The 23,697-nt window shown below is 36.5% G+C and overlaps 1 protein-coding gene across 1 annotated transcript in view; it reads left to right on the top strand.

Moving 5' to 3' along the window:
• fndc3ba (fibronectin type III domain containing 3Ba) overlaps nucleotides 1-23,697 on the top strand; it is a 148,005-nt gene that overhangs the window by 107,004 nt on the left and 17,304 nt on the right. Inside the window, exons 7-21 of the mRNA XM_059501909.1 lie at nucleotides 5,973-6,031; nucleotides 8,800-8,957; nucleotides 10,190-10,249; nucleotides 11,325-11,463; nucleotides 12,741-12,794; nucleotides 13,143-13,267; nucleotides 14,399-14,573; nucleotides 15,084-15,170; nucleotides 17,689-17,827; nucleotides 18,703-18,774; nucleotides 19,210-19,328; nucleotides 20,368-20,473; nucleotides 21,253-21,425; nucleotides 22,336-22,449; nucleotides 22,589-22,738. Coding sequence (XP_059357892.1) covers nucleotides 5,973-6,031; nucleotides 8,800-8,957; nucleotides 10,190-10,249; nucleotides 11,325-11,463; nucleotides 12,741-12,794; nucleotides 13,143-13,267; nucleotides 14,399-14,573; nucleotides 15,084-15,170; nucleotides 17,689-17,827; nucleotides 18,703-18,774; nucleotides 19,210-19,328; nucleotides 20,368-20,473; nucleotides 21,253-21,425; nucleotides 22,336-22,449; nucleotides 22,589-22,738 — 1,730 coding nt within the window. The remainder of the gene's footprint in view (nucleotides 1-5,972; nucleotides 6,032-8,799; nucleotides 8,958-10,189; nucleotides 10,250-11,324; nucleotides 11,464-12,740; nucleotides 12,795-13,142; nucleotides 13,268-14,398; nucleotides 14,574-15,083; nucleotides 15,171-17,688; nucleotides 17,828-18,702; nucleotides 18,775-19,209; nucleotides 19,329-20,367; nucleotides 20,474-21,252; nucleotides 21,426-22,335; nucleotides 22,450-22,588; nucleotides 22,739-23,697) is intronic.

The following is a 23,697-nucleotide window of genomic DNA, read 5'->3' as shown; positions in this document are numbered from 1 at the left end:
AACGGACTATCTCTCTAGATAGGCACACTATCTAGACAGACAGGTATCCATATTGATAGACAGACACACAGACTACCTAAACAGACAGACAGACATACTCTGTCAAGGTAGATAAGCAGACTGATTATCTTTTTTTTCTAGAAATACAGATATATAGACAACAGACAGACACATATGAATGCTGATAGACAGACTGACAGACTATCTAGACAGACAGATATACAGATAAACAGCCAATCTCTATGTAAGTAGATAGGTATGTCTTCACATGCTATCGGCATCATCATAAATACAGAAATTGGACATAAATGGCAACTCAGGTCATATTTACAACTGGGAAACTAAGATAATTTTGATACCAGAGTTTTTGTGTTGGGCGGACCATAAATCTTAAACATTGAGGAAGAGAGAAACATCTGTAGTACTGTAGTACTAGTATCTGTAGTAGCCACATCCCCCCCCCCCCCCCGCAACATCTACATTGCTTTCTTTTGAAGTTACAGTCATATATATTTATGTATATACTGTACATAACCATTTGATGAATTTTTTGTATTTCAAACCCAGCCAAAATAGCATTTATTTGACTAAAACTAAGGAATCATAAGTCAGCTGGATATCTGGTGTATGTGTATGTGTGTACCAGTGTAACTACATCAAAACCTGTTGGAGATTGACTAAATATCTCCCATATATTTTAGCTTTAATTAGATCTCCTCAAAAACAGGCAAGAACAAACCCATAAGAGGGATGTCCACCATGATTCTTGTTCTTCCCGACAGCAAAGCACTTGAACCCGACAAACTTGTAATGGCAACTTCAGAAGTTGGAAGTAGGAAGTTTCTAAAAACATGTGAAGGCAGCTCATAGCAGACTATGTAGGTAGATAGGCGGACACGAATATAGATAGATTTTGTGCATTATTTTGTGCATGAGGGGCTGTCAGTTGTGTGTTGGTGCATGAGTGTGAGAGCCTGTGTGAGTGTGCTGGGGCAGTGGTTCTCAAGGAGGCACAGGTTTGTGTGAGAGCGGGATTAGACAGCCAGCTGTTGAGCAGATGGAATGTGTGCTATGTGGAGATGAGAATGATTGGGAATCCTGCAACTCTTTCTCGCTCTTCCTCCCACACACCCTCCCTTCCTCACTAACCTGTTATTAGTTGCCTTTTCCGAAAAAAATGTGTATGATTCATTTAATTTATAAAAATTGATCACCTGGCAATTGACTCTTTCCTACAGTGCCTGAAAAACCAATATCAGTTTCAACATAATGCATTGTGTAAAAACAAAAAACCCCAAATATATTTTGATTTCCAGGCAGTGTAGTCATCATGACTGTGTTCTGTTAGTATAGCTGCAACCTCAGTATGTTTATCCTAATGATCGTTTGGGTGACTAAGCCAATGCTCTGTAATTTTTCAAGTTTTTGTATGGATTCACAGCACAACTCTGGTCCTGGAGGCTGTATGTGTAACAGCAGTCACTAATCAAGAATATGCTGTTTCGTCTCGCTCCACCGGGGGGCAGAAGTGAACACATGCCTCTGCACGAAGATGAATGAGTCCACAAAAGAACTCTTTATTTTCAGGGTGAAGTGCATGAAAAAAATCCACAAGGCTTTAATCTAAAAGCAAACAAACAAAACGGTCCCTCTAACAGAATTGGGGACTGTGAAACATGTTTATGTCTGACTGATCGGCCCTCCTGATAGCGGCTGCCTAGTTTCTCTATCTGAACCTGTATTCAGGATGCTAGCTAGAGAATGTGAGCTGTTTTTAGGCCCTTGTAACAGTTCTACTGTTCTCTAGTGCTCACACACATTCACAAACGCAATCACAGACATGTGGGTGTAGTTACTGGCCTGACCGTTTGGCGTCTGCAGCTCTGTGGGTGTTCTTGGAGGCTTTTTTTCCGATAGTCTGCAAATTCAGTTTTGGATGTTTACCTAGCACCTCCTTATATACACACGCACGCTCTCATTCAATAGAGCTAAACACCCAAACACTCCACTCACACTGCAGCTCTAGACCACTGTCAGAATCATTCCTGACATCCAGATAGAGGTTTCCATGTTGGTTTAAAAAGTGTTGTAGGGTCAAGTGTGAGCTCTCACATATGACTTATGTTGTAACCTTTATAACCTCTGACCTTCAGGTTATTAACTATGTGAGCAGTTTTTAGCATGTTGCTATATGGTTGCTAGGTTATTATGGATGTTAGCAACAGTTCAAGGGTTGGCTGGTTAGCATTGTCTAGTTAGCATATATATATATATATATTTATTATGAATTTTGTTACTGGTGTTATTTGTTTAGTTTAGTTTTTCTTTTTTTTGGTTTTGTGTTGTATTGTTTCAGGTAGTGTGTTTTGTTTTACTTTGTTTCTGACTTGTTTGTGTTTTGTGTTTTGAGAGCAATAGTTGGTTTCTGAGGGTGTTTTTTGTTTTGTTTTCTTTTTGTTTTGATTTTGTTTGTGTGTTGAGAGCAGTGGTTTTGTTTCTGAGTTTGTTTTGGTTTTGTTTGTGTGTTGAGAGCAGTGGTTTTGTTTCTGAGTTTGTTTTGGTTTTGTTTGTGTGTTGAGAGCAGTGGTTTGTTTCTGAGGGTGTTTTTTGTTGTTGTTTTGTCTTGTCTTTTGTTTTGGTTTTGTTTGTGTGTTGAGAGCAGTGGTTTGTTTCTGAGGGTGTTTTTTGTTGTTGTTTTGTTTTGTCTTGTCTTTGTTTTGGTTTTGTTTGTGTGTTGAGAGCAGTGGTTTGTTTCTGAGGGTGTTTTTGTTGTTGTTTTGTCTTGTCTTTTGTTTTGGTTTTGTTTGTGTGTTGAGAGCAGTGGTTTGTTTCTGAGGGTGTTTTTTGTTGTTGTTTTGTTTTGTCTTGTCTTTGTTTTGGTTTTGTTTGTGTGTTGAGAGCAGTGGTTTGTTTCTGAGGGTGTTTTTGTTGTTGTTTTGTCTTGTCTTTTGTTTTGGTTTTGTTTGTGTGTTGAGAGCAGTGGTTTGTTTCTGAGGGTGTTTTTTGTTGTTGTTTTGTCTTGTCTTGTCTTTGTTTGGGTTTTGTTTGTGTGTTGAGAGCAGTGGTTTGTTTCTGAGGGTGTTTTTTGTTGTTGTTTTGTCTTGTCTTTTGTTTTGGTTTTGTTTGTGTGTTGAGAGCAGTGGTTTGTTTCTGAGGGTGTTTTTTGTTGTTGTTTTGTTTTGTCTTGTCTTTGTTTTGGGTTTTGTTTGTGTGTTGAGAGCAGTGGTTTGTTTCTGAGCATGTGCAGTGGGTTGTTTGTCGTCTTGAAATTAAAAAAACCAATTGCTGAGTGCATTTGTTTAGAAAGGCAATAACACACCTCTCCTCAGTTGGCTTTGGTCAAATATTTTATTTTCCCTTTTCTATTTCACTTTCTTCCCTTTCTGTCATTTATATTCACTTACTCTTAGCCCATTTTTCAAATTCCTTATTCTCACCCCCCAGCTCTCCCTTCTTTGACCTTGACCTATAATTGAAGGCAGAAACTCCTCTCCATCCCAGATATCCAGAGAGACACTAGAAAGAAGCTAATTATATTATTCAGCATTATGCAGAATAGAGTTAGACGGCACTTCTTTTAAAATGAGAAATGTTTGTTTCTTTCTTCCTCTTCTATCATCTTCTCTTCCTCTGTTTATTTTCATTCATATATTGTGAAGCAGCATTTATTCAGAATGTGGCAGGAGAGCGAGACTGAGAGGGAGCAGCTCGCCTCGACTCTACAGTTCCCTGTGGAGATTGCATGCGTGAGAAATGGACTTAAAGCTTTTGAAAGTCGAGTGCTGAGCTTGGCAGGAGCACAACTGAAAGAGGCTCCCTCTGATGCCAAGAGCGGAAGGAGAGGAGAGGATGGACCCACAGGAAGTGAACCTAATGACTAGTTTGAGTGTGAAGGTGATGAACAGGTAGTCAGTACCCTGCAGAGATGACTTAAATACTCTATGAAAACTGCACAATGAGCCCATGTTCTTTCTTGTGTTGACATATTTCCTTTTAAAATAGTAAGTTTTAGGAGGACTTGTCAACATCCTCTTTTGTTATTTTTTATTAATTGAATTTAGTTACAGTATGTTACAGCCATGCACCATGATTTGCTACTTTCTTGTTAATTGCAGGTTGTATTGGGGACATTCTCATTCAGGAGACATTTGTTTGAACAAAAAACAGTGTAGTAAAGGATGTGTTTGCTGTATTAATATATGGATTATCATGAAGCTAACACACATGGACTAAAAACAACAAAACATCTTTCTCGCATATAGACTGTGACTACAAAGATGACTCCATCTTTCGTGCAAGAGGAAGGCAACCTCATATTGTTCCACATCTGCACAATAACTCATCACTTGTCAGTAATAACTCAATTTTACCCTCTTACATGCATACACACATGTGCACAAAGCATTACTAAGGTCTTGGGGAAGCCTGTGCCTACCTCCCGGGGTCATGTCAAGGTGATTGTGTATGACATCACTGTTGCTGTGACTCATGAAGGCTCAGAGGCACTGTGAACTCCCAGTGTGCTCTCTACTCTAGAAATAAATACACACATCAATCATACATATAGTGTATTTGGGTGGATGACAAATAATGTGTCTGTAAACCTGTCTGAATTTGTCTCTTGGATCATTTTTATTTACAGCAAAGATTCACAAACCAGCATAAAAACATCAATCTGTCCTTCTCGATCTTAAATAAAATTATTTAAAAAAATTCAATATATAAAACTGACCTGATATTTTTGTTTATTTGTTTTATTTGTACACCTGGATAGGAGGGCATTTAAATACTTTCTCAAAGAAATGTATACAATATCTATTAATTCTAAATGTTTAAAATTGTTAGCTCATGCAAAAAAAAAAAAAAATAAATCAACTCAACAGTGTTTGTAAAAGTTTTTTTTTTTTTTATCCTTATCCAGTAATCATAAACAACTGATTTACAATTACAATTTACAATTTACTCATGGAAAAGCCCTAATTCAAAAGTTAGGACCCTAACTTATAAAATAACTCCTAAAAAGGCTCTTTAAAATGATTTTAGATGAAATAGTGACACACTGCAGGGCACCATCAGTGTTAACTGCCCATTTATACACATACTTTTCTTTATGTCATAATGACACTCTGGAGAAGGAAACTCAGAAAGGGGGGGGGGCAAATGTCAGTAGTTCGTATACTATATAATCCACTCTCACTTCAGTAAACCTTTTATCAAAAGAAGAGAATTTATAGATCCCAAAGGGAGGACACACACATGAACTCCTCCATATGCACTGATTTACAACACTAACATCCAGAGAGTGAGATCAAGCAAGAGTTTAGTTTAAGAGTCCACTCTTATGGAGGCTCGTGTGGATCATGTGTGTTTAGCTCTACTGTAGAAATTATAAATCAGGGGTTGGTGGGCAGTTGTGCGTGTGTGTGTGTATAACCACATGAGGCACTAAAGTTTTAAAGGTATTCTGTCCGACTGTCTGTCGCTGATGATCTGGTAGCTTAAGTGATCTAATCCGGCCATGGGAACGTGAGGTAATTGAGCATTTTTTCCATGTGTGGATTTCATCTTGGCATGGGAGTTGCATACAAGTTATAAACATGATTCAGTATTGAGATGTAGAAGCACAAGCTCCAGACTCCTCGTGTGTCCTCTGTGCACAAGGCAGTTTTCCAATGCCTTGTGCAAACTTTTCAAACACATTTTCTCAGCAAATGTGTCTGTTTCGTCTTCATAGAAGTCCATGCCTTGGAAAATGTACTACTGGTTACAGGAATAGTTCACCTTAAAATGAGAAAAAGTTATTTGGGTTTAGAACAACTTGATGACATAAGTCTTTATTTTTGGGTGAACTTCCCTTTTTAAGGCCCTTGTTCAGTTTCTAACTTACAACTGACACCTGCTGATTCATAATGTAATAACACCCTTTTGTTTTTCTGTTCTTCTTTCTCTTCTCCGCTTTCTCTTGCCTACAGATCATGATTCAGAAGCAAAGAGAGTTCAGGATGTTCTCTCGGGAATGGAAAAACCACAGGTGGGTCTGGAATATGAGTTAAAAATCTTACAAGTGGAAAACACTAATGGTTAATGTTATCAGATAAACATGATGTCCTATTGGCCAAAGGAAAGTACAGGCTGCAGATGTAAGCGCACATAAAAACAACAAAAGATGATTAATTTAATATGTCACAAGGAGGACATTTTGTAAAAGTCACAGTGGTCTTTTCAGATTTGTTTACAATTCCAAACTGTTCCCTTTGTGGCAGCATTTTGTTTTATTTTATTTTTATGGTTGATTGGGTGAAAATTTCCATCAAAACAATGTTTTCTGGTTGATATGTTTTGCTCCATTCTTTTCCCATCTGTTCAATCAGTCTGCTGCTCTTTCTGTTGTTTAGTTCAGGAGTATCTGTGATAATCAATATATACGTGATAATTAATATGTGAAACTAGCCCATATTCATCAATCATCTTTTCTGTTTTGTTTTAGTTTGCATGCATTTGTTTGTGTGTGATATTTGAACCGCTGTCTCATTTGTATTAATCCCACATGATTATAATATTAGTGACATTAAGGCAGCTTAGTAGAAAACCAGTGTGTTAACACTGCAAGCAAGTAGTCTAGACAGACAGAGATTATATTTTTATTATGTTTATTGATTTAAAAATTAAATTCAGGCATCTGTATCCCTTTCTGTCAGTCTATGTCTGAAAACTACATGCATTGTCTGTTATACATTTTATAAAAATTTGACATTGAGTAGTAGGAGTACTTTCTACAATGCATTTTGTAAAAAAAAAAAAAAAAAAACATTAATACATTTATTCAGCAAGTAAACTTTAAATTGAACAAAATTTTCAGTAAAAAAAGACTTTTGCAATGTGACAAGAATTGAAGTAAATGTTTTGTTTTTTACTTTCTATTTATTATAGAATCTTGGAAAATGCATCCCAGTTTCCACATAAATATTAAGCAGTACATCTGTTTGCAACATTGATAATAGTAAGAGTAGTTTGTTGAGCAGCAAATCAGCATATTAGAATGATCTCTGAAGGATCATGTGACTAGAGAAATGGCTGCTGAAAATTCAACTTTGCCATCACAGGAATAAATTACATTTGAAAATATATTAATATATAAAATAAATAAAAAATAGGACTGTTTTGTTGTATTTCGATCAAATAAATATATAAGATACATCTTTTATACATTAAAAAATCACACTGACCCCAAACTTTTAAATGTTAGTGTACTATATACATGTAAATAAATAAATGAAATAAAAACAGAAGCAGTTCCATTACTGGAAGAAAATGTGATGTAAAATGCAAGAGCACAGAAGGAATATACCATGATGGATGCAGGGTGGCTGAAAAATGTCTGTGGCTTAATGTGTCTCAAGATGAGGGATTCTGGAGGGCTGTGTGGGACTGGAAGTAATGGACTTCAATTTGCCCTCATCCTCATCTCTGCAAAAGCCTGTAATGGAGCTGCCTTTCTGGTTCAGTTTCTTCAGTTCAGCTGGTGTAGCTCTCCCAGCAAATCACAAACCAGAAATTCTCTGAATACTACAGACTCGGGCCCGTTCCTTTATATATCTGTTCCCAACATCACAAGTTCTCTACCACTTCTATACAACAGTTCAGGATTGAGTCATGATCCAAAGATATAAAGCAAGATGATATTTATGACACAATTTGTAACTTTTGCAGAGGGCAGCAGGTGGCACTGTGACCAAACATGTTACCCTAAGGGCTTCTAAGGTCATATGCTACATTTCATTTGTGTGTCAAAGTCTTGGCAAAACTTTATGGATGAGTCACAAGAAAAGAGTTTACATTAACCAAAAGTCTCTCAGCTTTTCAATTCAGTGAAAGTGTTAAAGTGACTTTTTGAGAAAGCTGGATCTGATGGCAGACGTTTTTTTAAGAACATATTGCTGTAGCTTCAGAATTGCCAGAGGCAATGCTAGCTGTACACATCCGAGAGGCAACAACCATGGCTTATCTACGCACATACTTTCTTCTGCAGGATAGATTGTGTTTGAGAGCTGTTTGGTTCTGGCGTTAGATTGCTTCTGCCTGACTGAAGCTAGTGTGAGACGTCTGCAGCTCATTCGTGTCGGCGTTATGCCCTCATACACAATGTTGCATTGAATTACCTGTTAACAGAGGAGTTAAAGCCACTCTGTCTCTTTCCATTTATACCTTCAGTTCTGTGTTTGACACACAAATAGTTGGCCTTGCAGAGGTATAAAGCTGTGCAGACTGTAGACTTTAAACTCAGATGTGAGTTAGCATTAGCCTGTGGTAACATGTCTATGGTTTAAAATTAAGAAAAACAACATAAATAATTAAAAATATAGAGACTTTTGAGTCATTTCTTACCTGACATAGCTTTTTCTTTTTTAAAGATCGATATTACTTTGTAGGCTGCTACTTTTTATCTGCAGGTCTTTAATCCTGGTAGGTTTAGCAAATAAATGGTTTTAGCTGTATGCTAACCTCATAATAAAATGACAATCCCACAAACTCTCTTCAAAATGACTTGCTCCTTTTATTTTTTGTCTTAAATTGGGTTTGGCTGGTTTAATGGAGGTCTTTGCAGCAACATATGAAAGCTCCTTTTGAGAACATCACTGAGTTTCTGGACTGTTTTTAAAATGTTGTTCACTTTTGTTCTTCATTATGATCATATTAATTGAGATACAAAATGGAATATTTAAAATGTTTAAAAAAAAGTTTATGGTAAGTAATATTGTTTCAGATTCTTGATGCTATTTGTTCTGCGTTTATCAACAGGTTTTTAACATCCAGGCCCGGACAGCGCAACTGACCTGGGCTCCACCAGCAGGCCTTCACAACAGAGACAGGCACAGTAACGGACACCCCTTAACCTGCAGCTACGAGGTCATGCTCTCAGACAAGGGTCGTAACGGGCAGTACCGCATCATCTATTGGTAAGATAGACCGGAGTCTAATCACAGAGGGAGCTGTGTAGTCCGCTCAGGATCCTTGAGAAGCCTTTATGTTCACATAAATTAGCAGTGTTCACCACAAGGGAGCTAGACAAGCATATATCATCCATCGACCAGAAAAAAAATCATTGGATGCAGCCTGTTCTCCCATCAGGACGTGTATGATTCAATATCCAGAGAGCAGACAGGAAAGATAATCAGACCCCTAACACCCTGTCATCACCGCTTTGAAGCATGAGTCTCAAAGCATGACTCAAAGCTCAAAGCTTCAGACTTAAAATATGAGAGCAGTGGTGTTGGTGAAATCTTACTCTATTTTATATTATATTATATTACTGTTCAAAAGTTGTTCTTTTTTATATAAATTAATACTTTAATTAAAAGTAAATATGCTGTTCTTTGTGTATGTGTTGCTAAATCAAAATCACACAAACATGTCCAGAATTAAAGTTTACAGTCAAGTTTACAAAAATAGCACAGCAAAACCTTTTTAATAATAAAAGTATTAAAATATAAATGAATTCAATCCTGTTACTCAGCTGTTTGAGCAAATAAACATGAACAAAATCTACAAAACAGCTTGGTCTTAGTCCCTCCAAAGAGTTTCTTTAAAAAAAAAAAAAAATCTTACGGTCTTTTTATAATATTTTATATACATATGGAACAGTAGTGCTAAAATACCCTTGTTAATACAGTTTCTTGTTTTTGTGCATAAATCAGTTTTTCCTTCACTGCACCTCTGTGGATGTGTAACATGGTTTTAACTTGCATATTAAAATAATTTTCTGTTTCCATAGAGGCTTATGTAACAGAAATATTTCCAATTTAAATGGGACGCACTACTCGTGCTGCGTTTAAAATGGTTTTGTGCTTCGCCTTTCAATTTGGCCTCACGGTCGGGTAGCGCCGTTCCAGCCCGCTTCTGAGTGTTTTCCTTTCGTTGTTTTCCACACTCAAAAAGACACTGACAGCGCATAATCTAAAAGAATGGGGCAATTCTGGAGTTGTACCAAAGCGACCTCTAACAAAATATAGTCACACTGCAATAAAAAATGGTCGCTGGAAACCTTTAAATCTACAAAGACAAAATCAATCACAGTTTTTCCCTTGAGCAGTTGTGCTCAACAACATCTCTTATGAAAGCTTTGAACACCATGACTCTATTGCTGGCATCCATTAAGGACAGTAACCATCATGTATGTGTCTCCTTTCAGTGGAGAGGAGTTGGAATGCAATTTAAAAGATCTCAGACCAGCAACTGACTACCACGTAAGGTAAGTGTAGCTCTCAATTTTATTTCTCCCATGAGGTTCGAGTGGCTCAAACTGTTCCTGTGATTAGACCCCATTGACACAGAAATTCATGTTATTCGGGTGATCAGTGTTCTCATTACAGTGATCCAATTTTCTGCAATCTTCTTTTTTATATAATCAAAGCTAAAATTAAAGGAATATTAGTCATCGTTTTTAACTTCCATTTTTCTTTAATGACCTCAGCTCTACCTAAATGTCTCTCTAATGGTCTGCCTGTTACCTGTGATTAATTGAGTTGAAAGGGCTGTGCATCACAGAGCTGGAAAGGTCAAGATTAAATATGATGCATGTACCGTTTCTCAAAGAATCTTTCAAGCCCACATTTGATTTAATCTATGCCACCGTGAATAGGCGCTGTTGGTCTATTCTGTCATTGGGAGCTCTGGTTAGTGGAGAATCCAGTCCTATATGGCAGTTTGTCTGGATCCTCATTAAAACGCAACAAAATTGTCGGCTTGGTTTTCAGTCGACCTTTGACTCCTGGCAGCAGTTGAACTTGGAGCTGAATATATGTTCTGATTAAGGGATGTTGGGAGACTCTGCATCTCTACAGTTAGATATAACCCTGAATGCCCTGTTAGTCCCTAAGAGTTATTATTTTTTGCTCTTTATAAATCTCAGCGACCTGTTGGGAAATGTCATGTGTGTTTAGATTAATTTTGTCCCACCTTTTCCAGCACCGGAATAAGCAATGAGTGTAGTGCTGCACTTTTAAGATTTGTTTTTTTGTAGGCTCATCTTTTTTTAAAAGCAATTTCCTGGCATTGTAAAAGCAATGTGCACTCAATAAGAAAATGTATTGAACTTCTGATTGTAGTGCATTAAAGTATTGAGCAAAGCCCAGCTGTGCTTTCCTTTCTGTAACTTAAATGCCGCTAGAAGTGGCAAGGTCATGAGTTCGATTAGTGATCAAAAGCATCCTGAATGCACTAGAAGTTTCTTCCTTAAGCGATCTTCTGTGTTTTTCTGCTATAAATGCAGTATAGGTGACTTTGAATGAACTGTGCCACTAAATTTATGTGTTTGTCTTTCAAAGAGTGAATGCTGTGTGCAATTCTGTGAAGGGTTCGTGCTCTGAGGTGGGGGCTTTCACCACCCACAGCAGTACCCCAGACTGCCCGCTGCCCCCTAAACTGTCCCACCGCACAAAGAGCACGCTCACCCTGCAGTGGAAGGTGAGAGCACTGTTTGTCACGCAAAAGTATGGAAGTTAAAGTCAAAGCCAGATAGTTTCCCGTGCATCAGGTATCAATTCTTCACTCAAAGTACATTTTAGCTTAAAGTTTTATTGCCAGTAAGAACTTTTTGCAAGTCTAATGAGCTGGTAGATTTGAAGGAGATGTTCCATTCTTCTCACTAAAGTATTAAAGAGATCAAGAGAGTTCACCAAAAGATGAAAATTGTCATCATTTACTGACCCTCACGTTTTTCTTCAACCCTTTGTAACTTTCTTTCTTCTGTGGAACATAAAAGGGGGAGAAGAAGAAAAAAGATGCTACCCTTTTCTATACAGTGACCGTTAATGATGACCAGGGGTCACAAACAAATACAGAAAGTCTACATGACACTAAATTTTAGCTTCTTATGCTCAATAAGGCTGCACTTAATTTGATGGAAAATACAGTACTGTGAAATACTATTACAACTGTAACTGTTATAACTGCTTTGTATTTTAATACATTTTAAAATGTAAAGTATTCTTGGGTTGGCAATGCTAAATTTTCAGCATCATTACTTCAGTCTTAAGTGTCACATTATACTTCAGAAATCATTCTAATATACAGATTTGGTGGTCAAGAAACATTTCTTCTTATTAATGTTGAATTAGAAAACAAGATGATCAATGTGGATGTGAGAATATAGTATATAGCACACAAGGCATATTTTTTTTAAATAAGTAGTTCGACAGCCCCTAATCACCAATTACATTCACTGTACGACAACATGTATGTTCTGCTTTCTCTTTATGTGTTCAGCATAATAAAAAAATTCATAAGGGTTTTGGAATAACGTAAGTAATTGATTGAACTATACTTTTAAGTAGGGATTGCTCTTATTGAGATACGGATGTTCGATTCCAGGCTTTTCGACTCCATTTACTTTGAACCCAAACAGGGTTACACAAATCATTTCTGTTATTAAAACAACACACTTTCAGCATGACTGTCTAAATTGGGTAATGGCATTACCTTGAAATGAGTAGCCTTTTAGCATCATCATTCAGTCCATGCTTATGTAGTGCACTCAACTGTTATGCACTATATATACCAGTATATATATTGGAAAAGTAAGCAATGTTAGACATGACTCCCTATCACTACTTTGAGATTTTCATGGTCCAGTACACAGACAGTGCTTCCTGTTACTTAACTCTTCACGAAATAAGTTTTTCTTCCAAGTTTCTTCTTTTTGTGCAGTTCTAATTTGTTTCTTTTTATGTCTGTCCTCTCAGGCACCAGTCGATAATGGATCAAAAATCACCAGTTACCTTTTAGAGTGGGATGAGGTATTGTTTTTTTGTTTTTTTTTTTGTTAACAAGAAAGACTTTATAAAGTTTTTCATTATTATTATTTGATTTCTTTTGACATTTTTAGTAAAAGGGGCTTCTGGATGAACCGCATTTCAACATTTTGAACACTAATGATGTCTTTTTGACATCAGTGCTCTTCACATTCACTCTATTTAAAGATTCATATCTGAGTGATGTCTCCATATCCTTCACAGACCACAGCACACTGTTGCCACTCATACATTTCTCACTCCAGCCATCATTACAGAAGCTGAATGGCTTCAGTGATTTTATGCAGTGTAGTGACTGAAATGTATGTGTTAATCATCTGCTTCATCTATTAGGGCAAAAAGAACAACGTTTTCAGAGAATGTTACTTCGGAAGCCAAAGGCACTACAAACTCACTCATCTGTGTCCAGCCATGGCCTACACGTTTCGAGTGGCGGCACGCAGCGACATAGGAATGAGGTATCACTGCAGAATTACATGCATAAGCATTTTCTAGGCTTACACAAAGTATTTAAATACACTGAAACACAAAAAAATTAATGTTACATGCTTTTTAGTATGGGTTGTGTGCAAATTGTTTGACCAACTATGTTAGGAGGTAATATGAGGATAATAAGGCTCTTTCTATGGTTTGCTGTACAGGATGCATATTATATCCAGTGTGTGACAGAACAATGCCACTATACTTCTGTAATCTCATCGTATCACCATCACTCAAGTCTTAATGGAGGAGGAAAGCTATAAAGTCACCTTGATTCAGGAGAACAGACGGCCATTGAAGTGCTCCGTCTTTTCTTTCTCTCTCGCTCTCTTCTACTTCTCCATTTCACGACCTATATATATATATATATATGCCAGAATAATATATATATATATATATATATATATATATATATATGATTTAATATTATTTAATATATATATATAAAAGAAACAACTTATTAATTAGGAAAGCCAATTGACCCTCATACCAATCTACAGAGTAACTAGAGAATATATCTATTCTGTATGTTTGGTCTAGTGGACGGAAATGAAGTTGTTGAGGGAAGATGGTCATCGCTCTGAATGCAGCGCCATCCCTCGTCTGCTCCATCTCCTGCCATTAATACCAGAGACACATTCAGAGAGTGAAGCAATACGCTGAAATATGAGACTCCACCTCCAGCAAACCACCTTTTGCCCAGTCTGAAGAGGATGTTTTTTATTACTTCCTTAACTGAGAGAAGCTCATTTAATATCTCCTGTTCCCCAGTGGCAGTTATAGCTCTTGTAAACTTGTCACAACCAGTTAATTGGAAGAAACTAGATTTAAAGCCGCTATTGAGTGGAGAGGAAAACTATTCAAATTCCTTAAATCAGCCTGGAAGTTATTCATATTGGAGCAGTGTTTAAAAATAAACTCAATTCAAGTGTCTGACCTGAGAGGGATGCAAATAAATACGGTTCTTCTGCAAAGTTTATGCAAAACTCATTTATACCATCTTTCTGACGGATAACCGAAGAACGAGTTTTATGGCTTCTTGTGTGTATATGTTTGTATGCATATACTAATGCAGTTCTGAATGTTTTCTCTCTTTTTTTGTTTGTCAGTGGCTTTAGTCCTGAGGTGGTTTTCTACACAACTGGAAGTCTGCCCCACCTGCCCCATGCTCCTCGGCTGGTGCGTGCCGGCATCACATGGATCACGCTGGAGTGGAGCCGCCCAGATGGCTGCACCGCAGAGGAACCCGTCACATACACGCTGGAGATCCAGGAGGAGCACATTGTATGTCATTTTGATGACAGCCTCATCAGTTATAACATGAAAGCAACACACTACCATTCAGCTTACTTGAACCCAATAAAATTTGGAATTTAAGAACTGGTCATTAATTAGGATCGAGATCATTTTTAAAGAAATACTTGAATCAAATAACTTTCACAACATTTGACAAATTAGTGTTTGAACATCTGCACTGTTCCACCAAGACAACAAATAGACAGATGTCTTTTTTGCATTCATATTGTAGTTGATGTACAGTAAATGCATTGCTCATGACAATTACTGTACACCAGTGTAATAAAAAATGTACAGATGTCATTAAAAATAGTCATAGTTTGGTTTAGTATATAGTTGCTGTAGAACCAGTTATTGATGGGTTACTCTCTTTTAAAAAATCATAACGTTGAACCTTAATCAGAATTATATATTCCTTAACATTCCAAGTGCAATTTTCTGTAATGTTAATGGTGATGTAAGGTCACTAAGATGCAGTTTTATGGTCATTTTCTGCAGGCAACAGAGTTTCACCCAAAGTACACTGGAGAAAACTTGACATGTACTGTAGAGGGCCTGAAAAGAAGCACTCAATATAAATTCAGGGTGAGTGAATACATTTTTTCTTCTTATACTGTAGCTTAGAATATCACAAATATCACAATATTGTGCACTCCTAGCTATAATCATAATACATATCATTTCCCTTAGTTGTCCTAAGGGGCAAATCTAGATTACAACATCATTTGGAACTTTGGAGATTAACACAAATGTGTAGAGCATGCTGGGAAATGAAAGCTACTTAAGTACTTAAGACAAGCAAAGAACAAAAAGTTACAAACAGGCCTATTGTTAGATCACTTTGTATCCAAAATGTGGACGTACATAAAACATTGAATTTGGAGACTTTAGAGTTGACAGACAAACCTGGTTTGGAAATAAATGACAAAATACTTCAAACTGATCCCGTGGGGTGTATGTTAACTCATTATGTTTACTGCTTGTTGGTGTGGTATTATCTTTGAGGTGGTACAGTAGATGGATTGACACAAAAAGAAGCCACAAAAGCACATTAAAGAGATCTTAAAGGGATTGTTCACCCAAAAATGTAAATTCTAACATCAATTATTCTCCCTCATGTCGTTGCAAACCTGTAAGTCCTTTGTTCATCTTCAGAATACAGATTAAGATATTTTTGATGAAATCTGAGAGCTTTCTGACCGTGTATAAACAGCAACGCAATTGAAATGTTCCTAATCCCAGAGACATAGTAAAGGACATCGTTAAACAGTCCATGTGATATCAGTGGTTCAACCGAGTGTCATGGTATTCTCGTGAATGGCTCGGATGGTGATGCAGAGGAGAAGAATTGTTGAATAAGTCATTATTGTTTTCTTAGCACAAAAAAAGTATTCTCGTAGCTTCACAAAATTACAGTTGAACCACTGTTGTCACATGGGCTATTTTAGCGATGTACTGACTACCTTTTGTTGGTAGTCAGATAGCGCACGGATTTCTTAAAAAATATCTAAAATTGTGTTCCAAAGATGAACAGGGGTCTTTCAGGTTTAAAATGAAACAAGAAAAGGTAATTAATGACAGAATGTTCATTTTTGGGTTAGCTATCCCTTTAAAACTCACATTTCACACATTTGCAAATGTATTGTTATTGAAACACTCAAAAATACCAAAGAGGCACTTTTGTCTGTTTCGAAGAGAATAATGCTTTCTGTAAAGCGCTGGTCAGATATGAATTGCCAAGTCATAGCGACCTAATGTTTTGGTCAAACTTAGTGTGCTAATTATTAGCCAGAAGAGTGCAGCGTTTAACACCTGCTTTTCAAAGGCACACAGTGTTTTGTTTACCTGTGTGGATGAGTAACTGTATGTGCAGGAAACGTGTTTGTGTTACAGGGACATCTGATAAATTAAGCCTAGAGTCATACATAGTTAATTACAGTGGCAACAAACTGCTTTAACCTCTCTCTTTGCTCCACTGACTCATGCTACAGTTGTTTTTTTTATTATCATCACTGATATTTTCTTCTGTCACATTTATATAGTGAACTCTCCTATCCAATTATGAGTGAACCGCAGCCCACGTCAAGTGCTGCTGTAATGCAGTGAGTGGGTCTGGCTTATGTGCTTTCATAATTAACAGTAATTCCTCTGAATGGTGCACACACCTCTTGGTTTTTTGCATTTTTTATGGCATGTGCAAATAATGGGAGTGTGTAAAAGTGTCATGTCATTACAGCTGCATTTGTGGCAGATTGTTTGCGTACAGATGCTCTGTATTAGGCTGTGTGTAGTGGTTTCTTTTTTAGTTATAATCTTACATTTTATATGCATGAAGATGAGTTCAAGCTGTCAGATTTATGCATCATAAATTTCTCTTATTTCCCAGTCTTTGACATTTGTATATCTTACGTTTTTAATTATTTATTTAGCTACCTTATTCATATAGCTAAGGTAAATTGTTACATTTTTTTGTTTCAGCATAAAAATTAGGAATGGACAGAAATACCCAAGCACTTGATCATGAAAACACAATTGTTATATTACTAGTTATTCTATTTCATTTTAGTTAATTCAAATAAAATATTAATTGCAAAACATTTCAAACCAATCAAAATAGAGTGACCAAATGAAATTGGCTTAATTTAGGAATTGTTATAAGTGTTTTTCAACCATATTTCAAATATTGCAATTGCAATAGATAGATAGATTTGCAATGGATAGATTTAGGGTAGGGTGGCCATACATCGTCTTTTTCCTGGACATGTCCTGATTGGAATTTCTAAATTGTTTTCCTATTGTCATGATCTTTGCAGTCCTCATACGTTATATGTACGTGAATTTGCATTACTTTGACTATATTCTGTAGATCCCAACTTCTTGCACCTGACCATTCTGGGATCAAGAGTATGTGTGGTCACCATATGAATTAATGATTATTAATGAATTAATGATATCTCCAAACATGCAATTCAACAAGAGCAAAAAGAGCTAGTGGTGCTTTCTCTCACGAAGTTCACCTGGTGGACAAGAGAGGCCAAAAATCATTGATGCACAGAATCAAGCCTGTTTTGGGTTTAAACATTCTTGTTTTTGTGTCTTGCAGCTCATAGCCTCTAACCTGGAGGGCAGGAGCAGTCCCAGTGAGGTGCTGGTGTGTAACACCAGTCCAGACAAACCTGGACCCCCCTCCAGACCCTGCATCAAGGGCCCCATCAGACCCTACAGCTTCAGTGTCAAATGGGGTATGACTTTTTGTGCAGCTGAAATGTTCAGCTTGAGTTGTTGCATTTGCTGAATTGGTTTCTGGCTGTGAGGGGAAATTGGAAATCTCGTTTATGTTTAGGAGCAAATGCAATCTGTTTTGCATTTGAGCTCGACCTTTTGAATCTTGGAAATTGAGAAGAAATATGTGAATCTAATATTAATATTGTTATATTCGTATTTACAAACCTAAATAAAAGTAATGTCCTTTAGTGCTGGTCTCTATCTGACTCCCGTGTGCGTCACAATACACCTCATCTCGAGGTCTTCTTTTGTGATGCACTGCTTGGCCACTTTCCAATTCAGTTCCTCAAGTAGGATGAGGTCTGCGGTTGAATTTTGTTTTCAATGTGATAATTCCCCTCTTTATTTCCCTATAGTAATGAACCAAACAGTTGATTTCTGACAGCTGCAATAAACTTCAAGGGGCAAATGTCTCAAATTTAGTTTAGTCATTGCAAAGGGATACAACCGTTGTCAGGTCTAAATACCTAAATGGTCATATCATGGGTAATCAAATTTCCCTTCATCTTGAAATGAGTTTATCCATACAAATAAAAAGATGCTGTAGGTTCCAGTGCTTGCGGTTGGAAATAAATGCCTATTCAACTGTTAAAGAACAAATTATAACATGTTTTTGGCACAAACAATACAACTAACCTCTGGAAGAAATTAAATGAAAAATGTGTGTGCTTCGACCCCTTTAATACAGTTTTTATACTACTTCATTTCTTTTGTAAACTTAAATAACAGATAGTAATTTAGCTGTTGTTCAAACTCTTTTCACAGGAAGTATGTATATTAAACACATCTGTGTGTATATTTCTAATATCCGGTCTGTATTGTCATGCTACAGATCCTCCACAAGACAACGGAGGTTCAGAAATCTTGAAATACCTCTTAGAGATTTCAGAAGGAAATTCTGATGGTATGTATTAATATATTCAACGGCGATATGTCACTTTGACACACCATCTGTCTGCATGTTTAAGTATATTTTTGTCCTTGTTTAATTACATCTTAATTTTATTTCAAAAGTATTTAAACATGCAGCTGGTCTTTGTTTTTTTTCTCCACATGAACCCTTTTGTAAGAACATTGTCCTCACACTGTTACATCTGTCTTCTTTTCTTGCACACATACTCCATTAGTGCTGTCACAGCTTATATTTCTCTAAAAGGAATTTTATATAGAATAAAATACTCAAATACAATATACAGCTCTTATATGTTCATTGTTACTTTAGTGTTTTATCTGGTAATGATTTCATTAAGCTTTGGGAATAGTTGCATGGATAACAGTGTGCAGTGTCCAGCCCTTAGTCCTGTGATTGTTTAACTCTTTGATGTCTTGTTTTCTGTAGCCAATCAGTGGGACATTGCCTATAGTGGGCCAGCCACAGAGTGTGTGTGTGAGGACTTGAAACCTGGCACACTGTACAGATTGCGCACCTGCAGCATCAGCACAGGCGGCCACAGCCAGGTAACAGCTTACATAACATCTGTCCAAATGTGATCCCAAAAGACAGGCATTGAGAAAGAATAGAGAATTGTTTGCATACAGAAAAAATGGCTCTATAGTTGCAGGAATACGTATGGGAAATGTCATTCACAACAATTAAAAAAATTAAGTCTGTTTAAATTATGCACAGAAAATGATTACTTTTATAGTGTTTATTGAACACCTCAAAAAAACATTCATTACTGGATGAACTTCCCTTAGCATCGGTAACTTCCATTAACCTTTTCTAAATGTTACTGTGGATCAGATCTGCACAAAGTTCAAGAGGAATTTTCACCTTTTTTTCAATTCAGCAATATCTTGCGGTGTCTAGGGTTAGTAATAAAAAAAAAAATCAAAGCATAGCAATGCTTGTGTGATATTTAAGCAGACTGTGTGTAGTGACTTCATGACCAATACACACATATATATATATATATATATATATATATATATGTATATATATGAAAGAATGCACTTATAATCACCAAGGCTGCATTTGTTTCATGAAGAATATAGTAAAATAGTAATATTGTGAAATATGTTTTCATTTTAAAATAACTGCTTTTTAATATATGAAACAACTTTTTGATATATTTTATAATATACTGTATAATATAATTTGTATTAAATTTGATGGTGAAGTTAAATCTTCAGCATCCATTCAGCCTCCTGACTTCAGTGTCACATGATCCTTAAGAAATCATTCTAATATGCTGATTTGCTGCTCTAAAAACTTTTTTATATATTATCTATATATATACATTATATATTATAAGTGGTTGTGCTGCTTAATATTATTGTGGAAACTAACAGCATTTATTTGAAATGGAAGTCCTTTGAATGTTGTTACTTCACTTTTGATCGCTTAAATATTTCCTTGCGGAATAAAAACATTAATTTCTTCTGTTCTTTAAAAAAAAAGAAAAGCCCTCAATCTTTTGAATGGTAGTGCAAATCTTATACTTATTTCTGCAGTTATATTTATAAATATATATTTGTTATGCTTGTGTCCCTGTAGTGCTCTGAGAGTCTGCCTGTGCGTACGCTATCTGTTGCTCCAGGACGTTGCCAGCCTCCCAGAATTGTGGGTAAAGCAAAACACAAAGAAGTGCACTTACAATGGGGTAAGATTTTCTGCACACAGTATGTAAACCCACTACATAATTTATTTCTCTCTTTTTCTATCCCTCTCTTTCCTTCCTGTACCGTACATCAAACTTCTGAGAGTTGTCCATTTCTTAGCCTCTTTCATTTCTTGATTACTTTTTGCATTTTACCGTGATCTTTCATACAAAGTGATGTACAATGCATTCAAGGCACATTTTCCTTGTGAATGAAAGCCAAAATTTTGCTAACACCATACTTTCCCAGTTACATTTAGTTGATGATTTCTGTTCTCCCAAAATCTCTGCATTTCTGATTTATTTCTGATGATGTGAAATTACATTTCACCAAGCCTTTCTGTGGCATTCACCCAATGCCACAAAACCCCTCTGTCATATCCAGAAATAGCTTAAAATCAATATTTCCACCATTTTTGCTACATTTCCTCAATGTAACATTATCAGCTTGCACATATTTTCCAGTACTAGCCTAGAATGATGCTCTTTGCAGTGCACTTGACTCACTGACTCCCTGTGACGGTTAACAGCCAAACACCCTCAGTGGGGAGTGAATTCTGGGTATAATGGGAGCTCCATTGTTGAGCTGCTGATTCCAGACTTTTAAGTGAACACTCTGGATTCAGGCTTTTGGACAAGAATCTTTGAAGTTGTAAAGCTGTAATTTGCTCTGCTTTAAAAGAACCCCTAACTTTTATTATAAAAGATGAAATGAACCCGTAGTCCCAGTCCTTTTAACTCTTTGTTGTACTGAAGGGCTTTTTCTCTGTCCTTCTTTTCAGACTGTCCCTCCTCTGAAGGGGCATGTGAGGTGAGTGAGTACAGTTTGGAAATGAGGGAGGGAGAATCTGAGGCTGCCGAGGTCTATCACGGCTCTGATCTGGAGTGCACTGTGGGCAGTCTGCTCCCCGGCGCCACCTACAGCTTCCGCCTGCGTGCTGCCAACGAGGCAGGGGTGAGTGACAAATTAGGAATCTAATATCAAGAGATTCACTGATGCCCTGTACTTACGCAGAACTACAGAACATATTTTCATTAACTAGTCAATGGGTTGCCATAACTGGTTGACTAGTCTGTCTAAAGAACTACTGCGAGGCTTACAGCATGCAAAAATTTTCTCAGAGTTTGTGATCCAGAATTCGTTTTTTGAAGCTCCGCCACCAATAATGTTAATGCAAATTCCTCAACCTAACAAACTGACCATCCTGACCCATCCCTACCTTTACTTTATCGCATTACTTGTCTAAACCAGACAATAATTATTTGAATCCATATGGAATTAGATGATTCTGAGATACTAAGACATAATTATGAGATAAATGTGTTATAAAAGTCCAAGTTAATACAAATCGTTTCGACTGTCAAATTATTTTTGCCTCACAAATTCAACTGTTTAAGTCATAAATGTAATGTAATCATAATTATGACTTTTCTTTTTATAATTGTGACTTTTTATGTCATTATTTTGGCTGTTGTATTACAATTTCAGTTCTGTATGTCTTTCTATGTCATTAATATGAATTACCAGAGCATGATTTTTTTTCTTATATAGCAGAAATGGGCTTTCATAGATATCACTCCAGCTTCTCCAAGGAATTTTTTTTTCTTTTTTTTATCTTCTTTTAATCCTCTTCTCTGTTTACTTTTCATTGTTTGCTTGAGACAAACTCCCACAAGAGTTAAGGATTGATGTGTCTCGCATCAGATTGCAGTATTGGAAACATGCTTTGATTTCACAAGGATGGAATGCAAGATTGTCTTGTTTGTTTTTCACATTTTATTTGGATAGAAGTAAACTTAGTTGCATATGAACCATTTCATGTCATGTAGTGAATGTTAATTAGGCTCTTATCTTCTGCTTACAGTATGGACAATACTCTGAACCAACAGAAATAACAACCGCAGCTGGTCCTCCTAGCCAGTGTGCGGCGCCATCCCTCGTGCTAATGTCCAATAGCTGTGTGCTGGTCAGCTGGGAGGTAGTTTATCATATTAAAGCAGACCCATTGTTAAAAGTACATGGGTTTTACATAAACACACTCAACAACACTGTCAGTATTGACATTCAGATGAGCTGAAGTACCCAGTCAGTCAATAATTAATTTATGCCTCTTTCAGAGTCCAGAGAGCTCAGGGGCCGACATCTCTGAGTACCGTCTGGAGTGGGGCCGAGAGGAAGAGCCCATGGAGCTGATCTACTGCGGCCCTGACACTCAGTGTGAGATCTCAGACCTGACACCTGCTACTCATTACTACTGCAGACTACAGGTATTACTGTCACTTAACACTTCTTTTCATTTGTTTAACAAGTGTGGAATAAAGTATTGTTAATGTGAAGAGTTTAGGTGAGGCAATTTTACTAATTATATCTTTCTTTTACTTTCTAAATCTCTTTTTTAATCCCTGCTTTTGTTTATAAGGTGCCCTGGGAGTAGGAAAGTGTAAATAGCTCATTACTGCATAATGTTATTTTATTATATTGCAAAAAAAAAATTGTGCGTCATTCTAGTGCAGTCTGAATCCAAGATTAGAAAACGTGAATAAACTTTGGATAGATTTGTGTGCCATATTTAGCGTAATTAGCATTTGCTCGTCTATTTTAGAATGTTTAATTGATTAGAGTAGTACAAGTGTGACAGGAAAATCTCAAAAGAACAATGAAAGTTGCCACTTCATTATCTGTATCATCGTGTGCAGAGAGGCTGTAAAAAAAAATAAAACAAGTTTGAATCATTATGCTTTAAATAAATGAGCTGGTGATACTCATGTCGAGATGATATTATGTGGCGAGGATTAACAGCGTAATTGCTATAATCATTTTTTTTAATTAGGAAATGTAGTCAAGCAGCTTAAAATATTTTACTGAATTGGATTAAGTAATATAAATGTTTATTAATATATATTTAAAAAATAGTGGATGAACTAAAACAGATCAAATTTAAAGTTTTTTGTTGTTGTTGTTTTTAGGTGGCATTTATCATTATTGCACAACACATTAGGGCTGTCAGTGGGTTAAAATATTTAGTTGCGATTAATGCATTATTTTTAATAATTAATGCACTTACACATTTAGTTATTTTTTAGAGAAAGGACATTAAATAGCAAGCGTGTTTGCAATTACTAACTGTGTGGATGCCACAATAAAGTGTCGTTATTTGTCATTTACTGATCTTTTTTATTTTATTTTTATGAATAAACCAGTCATAACTATGAATTAAATACATGTG

The sequence above is a fragment of the Carassius carassius genome, chromosome 20 (assembly GCF_963082965.1).
Source record: "Carassius carassius chromosome 20, fCarCar2.1, whole genome shotgun sequence".
NCBI lineage: Eukaryota > Metazoa > Chordata > Actinopteri > Cypriniformes > Cyprinidae > Carassius > Carassius carassius.
Note: the sequence above shows the minus strand (reverse complement) of the source record. Positions and strands in the feature narration are given on the sequence as shown.